General features: G+C 39.8%; 1 protein-coding gene across 1 annotated transcript in view; it reads right to left on the bottom strand.

Annotated features, from left to right (window-relative positions):
• DCC (DCC netrin 1 receptor) overlaps window positions 1-16409 on the bottom strand; it is an 813847-nt gene that overhangs the window by 412181 nt on the left and 385257 nt on the right. The window contains 1 exon segment of the mRNA XM_068993780.1: window positions 3727-3883. Within this exon segment, the coding sequence (XP_068849881.1) occupies window positions 3727-3883 (157 nt within the window).

Genomic DNA, 16409 nt, shown 5'->3' with positions numbered 1-16409 from the left:
TTCCCTCATGCCCCTCTAAAACATTGCACATACAGAGATGCATGAAACAGGTCATATTTCCTGCATGGCCACTTTGGACTAGTTATTTAAGAGGAGGTTTAATGTGGAAGGAAAGATTTGGGAATTGGAACTCAGCCAAGTCAACAGATATTTTGTAAAGATCCTAGTTACCCTATCAAAATCATCATCCATTAAAGAATTTAATGATGCTGTTCCCTCTCTGTGTGAGAGGCACAGGCAGGTCCACTGAGTATATCTGAAAATAGGTGTTCTTGTCTACAGAACCTTGGGATTTGGCAACATAATGTTTCTCTGATGTAAATTCAGCTTTTACATGCTCATCTTTTAATCATCTTTAATTGGCAATATTAAAAAATATATATAATGAGGAGAGAAAATTACAAAATGCTTTAAAAATGGAATGGGAAGCTCCTTTAAGAACACTCCCTAGCTTTCTGACTCATTCTAAGTGAGATATTTACAGAATGGCTTTATGCTTTAATCTTAAATAAAAGTTCCAAACATTGAACATGCTTAAATGCAAATATACCTGTTCAAGTGCCAATAATTAATGATAGATAACAATGATACCAATCATATGAGCATTTGATAAATATAACAAGACTCCATTTCAAGCAATATGGCTAACTGGATAGTATGTGAAAAAATACTTTTGTAACAGCACACCTAAAATACTGGGTAAATTATTCAAAATCTCTTTTACAAAGAAAAAAAAATTACCCATGAATATGCTGGCAGCAAAATAAGAGAATTACAGTGAGAAGGCAGATTTGCAGGATGACTCTTTAACTCAGGGTACTTGCCCATCAATACAAGTCTAGACCTACAAATTTTAGAAACTAAAAGAAACAAAGTTTGTAGTTAAAGTAGGGTATTGCTACTGCTGCTGCTAAGTCGCTTCAGTCGTGTCCGACTCTGTGCAACCCCATAGACAGCAGCCCACCAGGCTCCCCCATCCCTGGGATTCCCCAGGCAAGAACACTGGAGTGGGTTGCCATTTCCTTCTCCAATGCGTGAAAGTGAAAAGTGAAAGCAGAGTCATGTCCGACTCCTAGCGATCCCGTGGACTGCAGCTTACTAGGCTCCTCCATCCATGGGACCTTCTCAGCAAGAGTACTGGAGTGGGTTGCCATTACCTTCTCCGAAAGTAGGGTATAAGGTCTTATTAAAGAACACTGCATATAGCCAGGATCCTGAAAAAAAGCAAGCTTCAGTGGAAAATGAAAATGAAATGAAATTATATCCCAATGTCAGTTTTAACTTAGTTGGACAGGGGAAACAAACAAACAAACAAAAAAACCCCTCTTAAAATTGCTTAACACAAGTCTGCATTTACCCACTTAAGTTGATATGTTAAAAATGGTAGAAAAACAAATACTTAATGGACTTTCTGATAACTAATGTATGAGACCTGCCTCCCTGGTGGCTCCATCATAAAAAAGCGTCCTGCAGTGTGGGAGAGCTGGGCTCAGTCCCCGGGTCTGGAAGATTCCCTGGAGGAGAGCATGGCAACCCATTCCAGTATTTTTGCCTGGAGAATCTCATGGACAGAGGAGCCTGGTGGGGACAGTCCATGGGGTTGCAGAGTCGGACATGACTGAGGGACTAAGCACATGAGGCCTGCATGGACCAAATACATCTTAACAGAAACTTGGTTTAACATGGACTCACTTTGGGAAAGCAAATCTTCCCAGGAGAATGTACTTTAAATCTGGGCCTCAAAAATTCCCTCAGACAAATATCTAAGGACTAGAGTTCACAATCAAGAATCGCCCAAACACGGGAAGAAAAATAAGCTCCCATGAAAAAGAGTCAGAAGAAACATATTGCTGAATCAGACACACAAAGACAGCAGATATTAGAATGGTCAAAAGCAGACTATAAAATAAGTGTAATGAATTTTAAAAAATGAGATATTATACACAGTTTATTCTTACAGACTGGAACTTAACCAATATCTATTACAGACTTACAAATCAAACTTCAAAGCCTTAAAATCATGAAACACTTTAAAGAAGAAAAAAAAATCAGAAAACAAAATAAAACAACAAAGAAGCTTGTAATTACAACAGTAGCTTGTAATCTTGAAACCAGATATATACAGTGCAATTTTGCCTAGACAATAATATTAAAGACTCTTATCCTTGAGTGACTTTTATAATTGCAACCTAATTTAATCATAAAAACTTACTGTCCATCCTAAAGGAAAGCAGTCCAGAATATTCTTTGGAAGGACTGATGCTGAAGCTGAAACTCCAATACTTTGGCCACCTGATATGAAGGGCTGACTCATTGGAAAAGACCCTGATGCTGGGAAAGATTGAAGGCGGAGGAGAAGGGGACGACAGAGGATGAGATGGTTGGATGGGATCACTGACTCAATGGACATGAGTTTGAGTAAACTCCGGAGTTGGTGATGGACAGGGAGGCCGGGTGTGCTGCAGTCCATGGGGTCACAAAGAGTTGGACAAGACTGAGTGACTGAACTGAACGGAACTTTGCCTGCTGCTACTGCTACTGCTAAGTTGCGTCAGTCGTGTCCGACTCTGGGACACCTCCACCCCTGGGATTCTCCAGGCAAGAACAATGGAGTGGGTTGCCATGTCCTCCAATGCATGAAAATGAACAGTGAAAGTGAAGTCACTCAGTCGTGTCCGACCCTCAGCGACCCCATGGACTGCAGGCTCCTCCGTCCACGGGATTTTCCAGGCAAGAGTACTGGAGTGGGGTGCCATTGCCTTCTCTGTAACTTTGCCTAGACAATAACATTAAAGACTCCTGCTCTTGAGTGACTTTTATAATTGTAGCCTAATTTAATCATAACAAAAACTTTTAAGGTAAGTACTACTAGCTTCTCTTTATTCAAGAATGAAACGAGGCTCAGAGAAGTTATGTGGTTTTCTGGAGATCGCCTCATGTCAGTGACAGAGCTGAGGCTGCAACCTCACCACACTGGTTCTCCCACATTTGATTCTATCAATACGTAGCTTAATTCTTAATTAAGAATTCTGTTTAACACTTTGACAATCAAAGAGACTTAAACAAAGCCTGATAGCACATATTTACATGCTTGTCTTTTTTCAAAGAAGTTTTCTATAAATAATTGAATTTGCACCGGACACCTCACCCTGCTGTTATAAGAAGCCCCTCATACATCTAAAGTTCTTAGATGCACAAAGAGAGGCTTTGGTACTAAAACTAAAAAACTCATCCACACAGCTTCTACTGGATGTATTTTATTTTTAGGAACGAGGGAAAACCTCCCATTTTTGAGCCATTCTTTTATGCCAACTCAATTGCATGTAACTTTACACATATCTTTAAAGAAACAGTTTTGTAAATATTTAATATTCTGCTACTTTGATTTTTAATTGTAAGTGTCAAATAGTCTATTTGGGTTTAAAAAAAATGTTTTACTATATTTTGTTTAAAAGGAAAAGTTGTACATTTTTAGAATGTTTTTATGAGTAGACTCAATGTACTGAAAATAAAAAATAAAAACCCTGAATTTGCTTCTGTACACAATCCTGCTTTAAAAAAGCCACACAAGCAACTCAATTATCTCCACTGAATAACAAGCGAAAGGCAGAGGGCAGAGATTTCTCACGGTCTCCAAAATCCTGCTCAAGACCTCCAGCCACCATCACCCCACAGTCTACATTTGAAGATATGGTGGGTTGAGCTGAATTTCTTGGTTGCACCTACCTGTTGTCACCTTCCCTGGAGTAGAAGACCGTGAAAGTTTGAACGTTCCCTTTTGCTTCTGCAGGTGGGCGCCAGCTGAGACGGACAAACCGACTAGAGACCAGGACAGGGACCACGTCTCTGGGAGCGGATGGGAGGACGCTGGAGCTCAGGATGGCTACAAAGGAAGGAGAGGAGGGTGTCAGAAGTGAGGGGACATGGGCAGGAAATGTGCAGGAAGGCAAGGAAGGCCCGTCAGCAAACACGGAATGGTGCATTCCCATCCATTCTAAAGGAAGGAAGGAAAGAGAAACCAAAGACGCAGTAGTGGAACCGAAGGTATATTAGAGTGTTTATGTTTCATTTCAAACTCTTAAATTATCCCTCCCCGACTACTATATATAACATAGATAACCAACAAGGACCTACTGTGTAGCATGGGGAACTATACTGAATTTGTTTTTAGTAACCTATATGGGAAAAAAATACATACATATATATAACACACACAGATATTTCAGAAAAAAATATATATATCCAAATCACTTTGTTGTACAATTGAAACTAACACAATACTGTAAACCAACTATATCTCAATAAAAAATGTATTAGGATTTCTTGGAGTTCATAAAATATCGGCAAACTAACAACACGATTCTATCATATATGGCCAGTTTCTACTGCTAAAGGGATTCATGACGATAGGCAAAAATGTTCAGTTTCAGCATAAAACAGGGAATATAGACTTACTACAGGTTTGGCTACACCCCATGGCTTGTGGGATTTTAGTCCATCGACCAGGGATTGAACCCAGGCATCAGCAGCACTGAGTCCTAACCACTGGCCTACCAGGGAATTTCTGCCAAGTACTGACACATGCTTTAGATAACCAAGCAGTTACTATAAAATCTTATTCCACTCCAACTGCCCCTTTACATCATTCTAGATACAATGTGAAGGACCTTGTTTTACTGTTTCCAATGAGCACACGAAATTAAAAGTAGCAAACTAAATGTTGAAAGATATAACAAGTAGAAGCAATTCTACTAGCAATGATTATAGAAGGAAAGACTAAAAATTCCACTGGACATCAAGAATTACCATTGTACCATGCTTGTTGAGTATCACCATATTTATATCCAAATTCAATGACTGTTATTTATAGGAATAACTGAATCATCCACAGGAGGAAAACTGGTTTTTCAAATATCTTAGGGGCATTTATAATCTTTAACAGATGTTTGCAGTTAAATGAGAGTATGTTTGTGTGTGTGTATGTGTTTGTGAATTCATGATTAATATTTGCTGGATATTTCCATTTTCTTATTTGTTCAAGTCCCCAAGTCTAAGGAACATATATTTCATTTTGACAGGTGATTTCTGGCCCCAAAGCACAAGTACCCATTTGTCTACATTTAATCTTCAAACTGGCTTTGGTGGGCCATTTTCTTTGATTCTTACTGAAGTTAGTCTCCATTCTTGCATTTACTTTCTCCAGGGGCTAGTTGAGTGGGCATTCCTGCTGTGAACTAAACTCCTGTTCACTGGAAAATCCATTTGGGAGGCAGGGGGTTCTCTTATTTCCCAAAGGTCCTGGAAACTTAACCAGTTTATAATACAGTTAGAAAGAGGTTTTCAAGAGCTGCAAAAAGCTTTCGGTTATTTCTCGCTGCACAGATTCTTAGCCAGCTTCTTTGCAGATACAATTCCCCCCTGCTTTCTTGATCAGCATGGTATTTGAAATGAATGGAAGACTGGTGGTGAGTCAACTTTCATGATGGAGTAATAAGGGGAGGGGACAGACTGATGCCAGGTAAGGAGCATCTCTGTTAAAAATACCGGCGTTAAACTCCTTAACACAAACCTTTGCTTCCGCACACCGTGGACAGCTCAAACTCTCATGCTGAAGTGAATTTATCATTCCCCCTCAGGCGGCTTCTCCTCCAGGGCCGCTTGACCTAGCTGTGTCTACGTGTCTTCTCAAATCTGTAGCCTACAACCCTAAACATGTATCCCCTCTTCCTGACTGTCCCTCACTCGCCCCTGCGAGGATTCCCCTTCATGGAGGCACCTGCTACCTCTGTTCTGTCTCCTCTCCACACGGTCATTCTCTCTCACCAGACTCGCCACCACGGCCTTCCAGTTCCCCCGTTTACCTTCCACTCATCTCCCTTGAATTCATTCTCTGTACAGCGACCAGCATCTACGTGTATGAAGACACACCGGCTCATCACTCTCTCATCTTTCTCCTCTGTGCTTCCTCGTTACTTCAGAGAAACGCGAGCTTCTCAATCTGCCGGCCGGCCTTGCTCCCGTCTGTCCTTTTTCTTGGTTTGCCTTCGCGCGCGCGCACAGACGCCCAAAGTGCGCACGCTTTGTTTGGACCGTGATCCCAGGAAAGACCCGTGAGGAATCGGGAAGGAACCAGGGCCGGGAGGGAAGGCTGGAAAGAGGGCGCCCCCTGGCGGATTGCCACTGAGGGTGACTGAAGCGCACCCTCCCTGGGGACTCTGGGAGCCAAGGCCGCACAGGCCTCTGGAGACACACACTGGGGGGTTTATCTACCTACTTCCTCCACCGTAAGCTGAGTGTAATTCCAGAGCGTTCGCTTTCCCGCACAACAGCCTCAGGTGTTCTGTTGCCAGAAAAATAACAGCTTTGGGCAGAGACTTGCTCATGGTCACATTAGCTCTGCTCCCTCGGCCAATATTCAGCAAGCACCTATCCTCTGCAGCCCTCCTAGGGCGGAGGAGATGAGGCCACTCTCCTCGTGGGGCTCGCCTGGATGCACACTGCATTTTGATGCTGATACTGATCATGCTCTCTCCAGGCTGAGCCACTTGCGGTTCCCCAGGGCCGCGGCACAGGCAGTTCCCACTTAAACAAGTCCGTTTCATTCACTTAAATCCTCCTTTCTTCTTGACTTACTTTAGGTGTGTTTCCTCTGTAAAGACTGACTCATAGTATTTGTAGAATAGCTAACAGGCATACAGTTAATATCTATTATAAACATGAATGTCTGAAAATCAAATAATGAATTTTATTAAAAACAAGATTCAACCTGACAATAAAAGAAATGAACATTTAAATAAAATCTAAAAGTCAGAATAAAGTCTATTTAAAAATCTGTCAGGGTAGCAAGACTTTAAAGAATGTTCGTATGTAGTATTAGTCAGGGTATGGCAAGCTCTATGCTGTCAGCTGAAGTCTATAAGAATACAATCTCTTTAGAATTCAATTTGGCAAAAGGCTTTAAAATGAAAAAAATATTCACACCATTTGACCAAATACTCTCATGTCTATAAATTTATTACTTCAAAAATAATGAATACCCCCATTATCAAGGCATCCATGTGAAATCATAGACAGTACATTTTCTCAAAGGTAATACCTATACATCTCATCAAATATGGGATCCTTTTAAGACTTTTTTTTTACAAAAAAATTTTTTAAACAAAATGTAAACAATGATGACTTGGAAAAATCATTTGAGAATTTTTAAGAAGTCAAAAAGATAAGCTTTAAAATAACAGGAGATAAATTTTCAAATCCTTCTTCCCCAAGAGCACTCTGCTTATGGGAGTACCACATCAAAAATGAGCTGGTTTCTCCACCCTTCAGGGGCTGCCAAGAAGGAAACTGCTGGAGGGAGTGAGGATCTGTGAGGGGGTTCACTCAGATGCTTTTCACTCCAGGCTTCCAAAGTATCTTCTTACACAATTAGTTTAGACTCGATTTATCAAATCAAGATCAGACTAAAATTAATCATGGACTCTTTACCTCAATTTCAACAGTTGTTATATGAAAAGGAACGGACAGATTTTTAACAAAAGAAAGACTTCTTACTTGATACAGGGGCAATCATTTTGTTCTTGCTAATCCTCCATGCTTTCTCTCAACAGTAACTTGTCTTCACATAAGGTCTCAATAAAGAGCCAATCAGGACGTCTCTTCTTTGCTCTTGGAGGCCTAATCTCCAGTCTGCCCCTAATCTCCCTGGCCCATTACTGTTGTCATGGTTACAGCTTCTTTATCTGTTGTCATGGAGAAGAAGAGGTGAATTTGCCACACTATAACCTAGTCTTCTTTCTTTTATTAAAGGATCTCTTTTAAAAAAATTTTATCATAGCAAAATCCAAAACAGGAGATGATTTCAGAGGATAATATAAATCTAAAGAACAGTTTTAAAACCTAAATCATTAAATAACATTTTTGTGAGGTCATTGCAATAGCATTGATAACAATTACAATATTGGGTTAATTTTTCTGTAAGGCTACATTCCCTTTTAAATATCAAAGACATTTTTTCCATCAGATTTTTAATATACAGTGTTTATGGACATTAAGTTTTCTCCAAGCTTATTCTCAGTGCTCAACCTGTAACTCTGTAAGAGATATGAAAGATAAGATATATTCATAAAAACACAAAAATATTTAATTTGCATTAAACAAAAAACCAATAGGCTCACTTCTCTGTTACTCCGCATGTCATAAACTAAAACATCATAAATGCAGCTCAACCAGATACATTATTTGCTGTGTTTCTTTATTAACTTGATATTTTTTTAAATAAAATATAAATAGAGAACATCAGTAAAATGACAGGATCATCTAACTGTGCTAAGGGCAAACATCTATTTAGTTGTCTAAATGGAGAAGTAGGTAACATTTAAACTTTAGTTTGCAGTTTTTATAGTTCACAAATTAATTTCACAAGCTTACCAAAAAAAGTTTGTATATATAGAGTTGAAAATGACAAAGACTAACATTTTCTTCTAAAGTTTCATGTTATTTTCAAAATTCAAAGAATCATGGCTTTTGAGCTAGTATATTAAAAAATTTAGTAAAGCTATGAAATGTGAATTAAAAATAGTGATCTTAAGTCATTTTCCACTTAATACTTGACAGCAATTAATTAACTCTATTAAATCTAAGTCTTTACATAAAATAATTAATATTGGGTTAGTATCCAAACATAAGTCACCAACATTTATTAAATGTCTACAATTTCCTATTGTTATACTTGGAGTGAAGAATTATTTTTAAACCATGAATTTTGTCTTAAAGGAAGAGGGAACTAATTTGAAGACATAAGGTATATAAAATGTAGGACAATTATAAAGTTTGAGGCAGTCTCTTACAAACAATTTCCATTCTAAATTTTTTCTCAGGGCGATTGTTCAGAAATCAGACCACACTTTTCCACTAAACCATTTCTAGTCTTTTCCCAGAAACCTATTTAATTGATCAATCTATAAACTGTCCATAGTAATAGTGCTATGGAATTGAATGATACATGTTGGAATTTTCTTTGACAAATCAATGGATGCATTCAGTCATAAACTGACTTGATATTCACAGAGGGAAGAGGATGTGCAAGGCAAGGGGTGAGGATGACCTGTTTCAATCTATTTCCGGATTCCAGAGAGGAAGGCTGGCCTGGGAATCTCCCTGCCCCTCCTTTGCCCTCAATGACCCATCTCTTCCCACCTCCAACACATGCCTTCCATCCCAGGTTACTTTTACAGTTGCTTGAACAGCAGTAAGCCTGATAAAGATGAAGGTCTCTAGGGTGGAAGAGCTAGCCTTGAGGTGTTTCCAAAGGCCTTGGGGTTGCAGGCTGGCTCCCTGCTACCTCTCAGCTCTCCAAGCTGAATTTTCTGGGTCCCATGAAAACCTGGGGCTTTCACCTCTGTACCTCCCTGTGCTGAACTTGAGGTGGATGGCCTTCCTCCTCCCAACTGCTTTGCGGCTCTGACCTGACTTCTTCAGAGTTCAGCCTGGGAGTCACCTCACTGATCCCCATCCTGGCTTAGGTGCCTCTGCTGAGCTTTCACAGAACGAGAATAAGCATCCCCTCAGGACACTTCCTTGGAGAAGGCAATGACAACCCACTCTGGTACTCTTGCCTGGAAAATCCCATGGACGGAGGAGCCTGGTGGGCTGCAGTCCATGGGATGGCTAAGAGTCGGACACGACTGAGCGACTTCACTTTCACTTTTCACTTTCATGCACTGGAGAAGGAAACGGCAACCCACTCCAGTGTTCTTGCCTGGAGAATCCCAGGGACAGGGAGGCCTGGTGAGTTGCCGTTTATGGGGTCACACAGGGTCGGACACGACTGGAGTGACTTAGCAGCAGCAGCAGCAGGATGCTTCCGCCGCCGCACTGCGGTGGTCTACTCATGCTTCGGCATCCTATCCTAAAGAAGATGCTTGGTAAGAGTAGGAACCTGGTCTAAACCATCCACCACAGCTTAATCTCCAAATCTAAACTGCAGTGTATTTAGTCATTTCTGCAATATTAGCTAAATGAAAGGCTTTACAAATTTGTCAAATTACAATGTTTAGACTTGATTAGATTACTTCATTAATACCACCATGAAAATGGTTATTTGAGATTAGGTACAGGCAGGGGACTGAGCTATCACTGCAAACTGGTTATGTTATTCATTATTGCTCTGTGAATAAATTATCAGGGCTTCCCTGGTGGCTCATGGTAAAGAACCCAGCTGTCAATGCAGGAGATGCACGTTTGATCCCTGGGTAGGGAAGATGCCCTGGAGAAAGAAATGGCAGCCCAGTCTAGTATTCTTGCCTGGGAAATCGCATGGACAGGAGGAGACTGGCAGACTAGTCCACAGGGGTCGCAAACGACCTGGGCACAACTTAGTGACTCAATAAGAGCAACAAATAAATCACAGAGTGGAGTGAAATACTGAGCTCAGAGGAAGGTTTCCAGGGAATGTAGGTTAGGGGTGAAAATACTTCATTTTGGATCAAATGGAGTGGGGAAATAACTTTCTGAAATCCAATGATGTGCCAAACAATCGTAAAAGTTATGTTTATGTGGGAATATTTCCAAGAGTGATAACACTTCCAGAAAAGAAGCCAAGAAAGCTGGTTTGTCCTGATCTGAGGATCTATTATAAGAAATGTGATGCTTATCCCAGGATTGTACATCAAAGAGAATTGCCAGACCAAGGTAGTATGCTAAGAAGAATTACCTATGGCCACCCAGAGAGATAAGAAGAAAAACAAATTCTAGAAAGTATTATCGTCTCAGCAGAGAGAACTACATACATCTCTCAGAACTTAAAATCTTTTCAAAAGACAAAATGAGAAGAAAAAACAGTATCTGGTGAATTGGTCAACCAGCACCTTTGTGAATAAATATTTTTAGTCAAAGCTGTACACTGTATATGTGTAAACACATACATTATATGCTTTTAATGCTTTCTTTCTTTTCCCTTTAATTAGGAAAATACCTTTTAAAGAGTTTATCCAAAATTTAGGAAGGGCCACAGGCAGTTTTTGGAGGTGGTCAATCTATTATTTATGCAAACAAATGGTTGTGACTAGAAAATCATGATTAAATAGATAAGATGTCAGATCTCAGCTCTGAAGCTTTGTGACTATGTGACTTGTATTTTTCTGTTTGTTTTTTTTTTTTAATTTATATGAAATGGGAAGTTATTTATCTTCTCTAAAGCTTATTTTCCACATTTAAAAACTGATCCAAAACATTTAATACACAGGGTTAAGTGATGGTGAGAGATGGATTTTAAGGGCAGCACAGTCTCAAGTCTATACTTTGTATTCAATAAATAGTGGTTTTTAAATTTCTCTATCTTTAGACGCAGGGAGCAGAAAGTCTGTTTTGGCTGGCCCAGTGTCAAGTTGTCTGTCTAGAAATCTAGAAATCCTACTAGAAAGGCTCTAAGAACAATTTGGGCTCTGATAGGTCAAGTGATATGGAGAGAAGAGTGCTTCCTATATCCAAGGACAGAACCTGGTCCCTCAATCTCTCTCCCTTTTTCCTTTACCAGGTAACAGAGAGGGGGGAAGAAAAATCATCCTTTAATTTCCCTTTTTCTCATCCCACATGTCCCCTCCTCTAAGAATTTGCTTCATTTCAGGTCTTTTTTCCTTCCCTGGATATCCTTGCTAATCATGGTACCCTTTTCATCTTGTCACTGCTCCAGGGCTTCATGAGACATTTGTAATCATCTCTCCCATCAACGTCTCTCCCTAGCACCTTTCACCAACTGCAGGAAAGCTAGGCTTCTATCCAACCCCCAGCTCCCTTTGTTTCCAGGCTTTCCGTTGAGGTGATGTCATTGAATTCCTAGGCATTGTTTATCCTTTCTCCATGCTAGGGACCCCAAACATGCCGTTTCAATCATTTCCCTTCATCAGAGCTTCCTCGAGGGATAAAGACTGACAAGCGGCACCGCTCCTTCCAACCCTCGTGGGACTTCACCGTCACTCACCTCATCCCAACCATATAGTGCTTCGCCCCAGCTGCCCTGCAGCCCTCTTCGCCAACCATGGAGAACATCCAGAGAACACAGCTCAGATAATCTAAAGATACAGATCAGCGTGGCAGGCTTTAAGAAGCAGTGCTTTTCCATGCAGTTTCCTTTGGTAATAAGACACTATCAATGAAAATAGCAGACAGACTCATTTGCTAAGGAAAAAAAAAACAAGCTCTGTGCTAGAGCATTTAAATATTTTTTGTTAAGTAACTGAATTTTTCCAGTAAGAAACTCAAGGAAATGTAAATTGAAGGTGAAAGTCACTCAGTCGTGTCCAACTCTTTGCAACCCCATGGACTCATACAGTCCATGGAATTCTCCAAGTCAGACTACTAGAGTGGGTAGCCTTTTCCTTCTCCAGGGGACATCCCCAACCCGGGGATCAAGCTCAGGTCTCCCACATTGCAGGTGGATTCTTACCAGCTGAGCCACAAGGGAAGCCCAAATTGAAGGTCAGTCAGTTCAGTTCAGTTGCTCAGTCATGTCTGACTCTTTGCAACCCCGTGGACTGCAGCACTCCAGGCCTCCCTGTCCATCACCAACTCCCGGAGTTCACTCAAACTCATGTCCATCAGGTCGGTGATGCCACCCAACCATTTCATCCTCTGTCGTCCCCTTTTCCTCCTGCCTTCAATCTTTTCCAGCACTAGGGTCTTTTCAAATTGAAGGTAATGCAAATTAAATAAGAACTAATGGTTTAAGTTACGGTCTTTAGTACTGCAGGTACTTTTAACAACTGCTTTTACTGTTTCAGAATACCAAATAACAAGGGAATAAAACAAAACAAAACACAAAACTCCAATTACATTTGATGGTTCACTGAGTTCTACTGATGGCAAACTTTCAACTCGGTCCACTGGATTTAAAATAGATTTTTAGGTTATATTTAAGGGTGCTGTGTAAGCGTAGCAGTGGAAACACTCACTGCCAGGACAGCTACTTTCAACGTTATGAAATGTCTTTGAGAATCAGAGTTTCAGACAGACAGGTTGGCCAGATGTTATATCTCCTATGGACAGGATGAGAGTGGGTGCGGGGACACTGAAGGCTGGGGACCTGGCAGGACGAGGAGGGTTCCTGGGCATCTTGGTGCCGCATACGTGGCTCTAACCTCTATCTATTCACCTTGGAATTTTATAGCTACCAGAACAAAGGGAAATAAAAACAAAAAAGAATAACGGAGGACATGAAGCAATGATAAATTAATACTTATTTCAATCAAGTTTATACAAGTAGAGCCTTATCTCACTGCTATAAAGCCACCACGAAACAACAGGGAGCAGAGTGTGGGCATGAATGATGGTTCCTTGGATCTCTCCCTCTTTTGAAAAAGAAAAATTTATTGGAACATAGTTGATTTGCAGTGTTGTGTTAGTTTCAGATGTTCAGCAAAGTGAATCAGATATATATGTGTATCTCCGGTCTTTTTTTGATTCTTTTCCCATATAGGTCACTACAGAGCATTGGGTAGAGTTTCCAGTGCTATACAGTAGGTCCGTATTTGAATGTGTCCTTCTAAACGTATATACTAGGTTTATTCTAGTCCCCTCTCTAGGAAGTAAGATGGTGTGTGTGGAGAAATTGCAACCAGAGTGAAGTGACTACTCCTGTTTGCTCATTCTTTTTTCTTTTCAAAAGAAAAGTGAGGAAAATGGTACTAAAGCTGTAAACCAAAATAGAAGCTTATTGGCCTGAACGTAACATTCATTTTCCAAGTCCATTAAGTAAAAAAAACCAAAATAAATAACCACTAGAGATTACTGATTAATAAAGACAATACATAATCATAAATTGTGGATTCGCATCAAATGCCAGTATTTCCCCAGGTCACTCTAAATAGAACAATATTAATTCTTACAGAAAAGGTAGATCTTTTCAAAAGTCTTGTTAGTATTTTTTTTTCAATCATTCAATGTGTTGCTTTACCTAAAGACCCATATCAATTAGAATTATAGTTGGTAAATTTATCCAGTAATACAAAAATAACAAAAGGCATGCAAAATTCTGAAAAATAAGATACAGGTATTCGTTCACCATAATAAAAGTATCTATTTTAAGTTTGACTCCTGACTACTACACAAGCTAAAGCAAAATACCGGGTTGGCCAAAATGTTGGGTCAAGCTTTTCACACCATCTTACAGAAACATCTCAACAGACTTTCCGGCCAACTCAATATGTGCTTGACCTGTGTTCACATGTTCACCAGCATCAAGTAAGAGGAAGGATGGATGCCATTTTTTTTTTTTTCTGAAGTAAAGTAAAAATAAATCTTGGGATTGCAATTAGGAGACAGCCTATATTCTCCATCAGTTAGTAGCTGGGCAAGCGTGCAAATGGGTTAATCCCTGAAGTTGCTGTTACTAAGGTTTCATCATCCTAGGAAGCAACAGTGACTCCTTTCTCTGTCTCTTCTCTCTCTTCCTTTTTCTACTTTTTAAGAAATTTCTCTCTTTCTCCCCTTTTTCCTCTGAAAGTGACTCATCTACATTTGAGACTGAATTTGGAACCCAATGACGGCCTTCCCTTATGGTTCAGTGGTGAAGAATTCACCTGCCAGTGTAGGGGATGCCTTCCATCCTTCGTTTGGGAAGATTCCACATGTCGTGGGACCACTAAGCCCACGCGCCACAACTAACGAAGCCCAGGAGCCACAGCTAGTGGAGCCTGTGCGCCTTAGAGCTTGTGCTCTGCAGCGAGAGATGCCCCTGCAATAAGGATTCCAAGCACAGTAAGCAGAGAGTACCCCTCACTCCCTGCAAATGGAGAAAGCCCACACGCAGCAATGGAGACCCAGTATAGCCAAAACTAAATTTAAAAAAAGTAAAACTTTAAAGTTAATAAAAGAGGAAACATGATACAGAAAAAGTTCAGAATTAGAAAGTGAAAGTGAAGGTCACTCAGTCTTTGCAACCCCATGGACTATACAGTCCATGGAATTCTCCAGGCCAGAATACTGGATTGGGTAGCCTTTCCCTTCTCTAGGGGATCTTCCCAACCCAGGTCTCCTGCATCGCAGGCAGATTCTTTACCCGCTGAGCCACAAGGGAAGCCCAATTAGGGTCATTATTGAATACAGGAGGTTCAAAACTAATAGAATTCTGTGCCAAGGTCACTATTGATTACATGACCTTACTATAACACTTCTTGTCTCTGAAATTGTCCCCCCAGTGTCAAAATGTAGCCCGAACATGCTTCTTCTTTAGTTTGACCATGAAGATACGAAATACAGCAGATGACGCTCATAAAGTACTTTGAATTCAGTTAAAGACAGAGTCTAAAAATAAAGAGGAGCACACGTGCCACTAGCCCCTGTTGTGACTATTTTACTGTCTTAATAAACATCAGCATTGTCTACATTGAGCAAAGGTATATACTGTCCTTGTACAGAAGGCTTAATAATCTTAGGGTGGAAATTTACACTAGAAAGATTTATGAATATCCACCTTGAGAGACAGCTCTGACAATGAAGCACAAGGGTTCACCAGAGTCAAACAGGGTTCAGCAACATGGTCTCTGTGTGATCCTGGATAAGACGCTTAACTTTCTGTGCAGTATTGCAAAGAGGCTACATAAAGAACAACAGGCCAGAACAGTGTGGGCAGAAATAAATGTGAAAAAAAATTCTGAAAGCTGCTCAAGAAAAACAGAGGGGAATATACTTATATTCTCAGCTATCGAAGTAAGGAGGCATTTCTAAGAATATGACAAGGACAGAAATCAAAGAAAAATCTTGATAAATATGACTGTACTGGAACTAAAACTTTTGTATGGAAAAGCATAATAAATGAGACTGAAACACGAATGACAAACTGGCGCAATATTTTTAGTAATAATACAAAGGATTGGCTTGTCTAGTATGCAAACAGCTGTCACAAATCAATTAAACTAACCAAGAAACAAAGTTTGAAAAGATGGGGCAGTAATGTTAGTATATAACTTTTATTTCAATGTATTTGAAAATTCCTATTATTATTTCCTCCTCAGAGCAATTACTGTTTTTAGTTTTTACATTTTTACTGAAGTACAGTTGATTTACAATGTTGTGTTACTTCCAGGTATACAGTGAAGTGATTCAGTTCTCTCTCTCCCTCTCTTTCCATATGTGTGTGTGTATATATATATATTCTTTTTTATTCTATTAATAGGTTATCACAAGATATTAAATATATGTCCCTGTGCTACACAGTAAGTCCTTATTAGTTATCTATTTCACTCCTAGCAACACAATTTCACTAAAAATAATTATTTCAATATAATGGATGTTAACATAAAAATACAAAGTACTGTGACCTTTACCTTCAGGAATACAAAAATTCATTAAGTTTCAGTGAGAAAGAAACCATCATTCTCACACCTTTGGTTATGTAAAGTTAAGAGTAAATGATA

The sequence above is a fragment of the Capricornis sumatraensis genome, chromosome 21 (genome assembly GCF_032405125.1).
Source record: "Capricornis sumatraensis isolate serow.1 chromosome 21, serow.2, whole genome shotgun sequence".
NCBI lineage: Eukaryota > Metazoa > Chordata > Mammalia > Artiodactyla > Bovidae > Capricornis > Capricornis sumatraensis.
The sequence above is the reverse complement of the archived record's forward strand: the minus strand, read 5'-3'. Positions and strand labels throughout refer to the sequence as shown.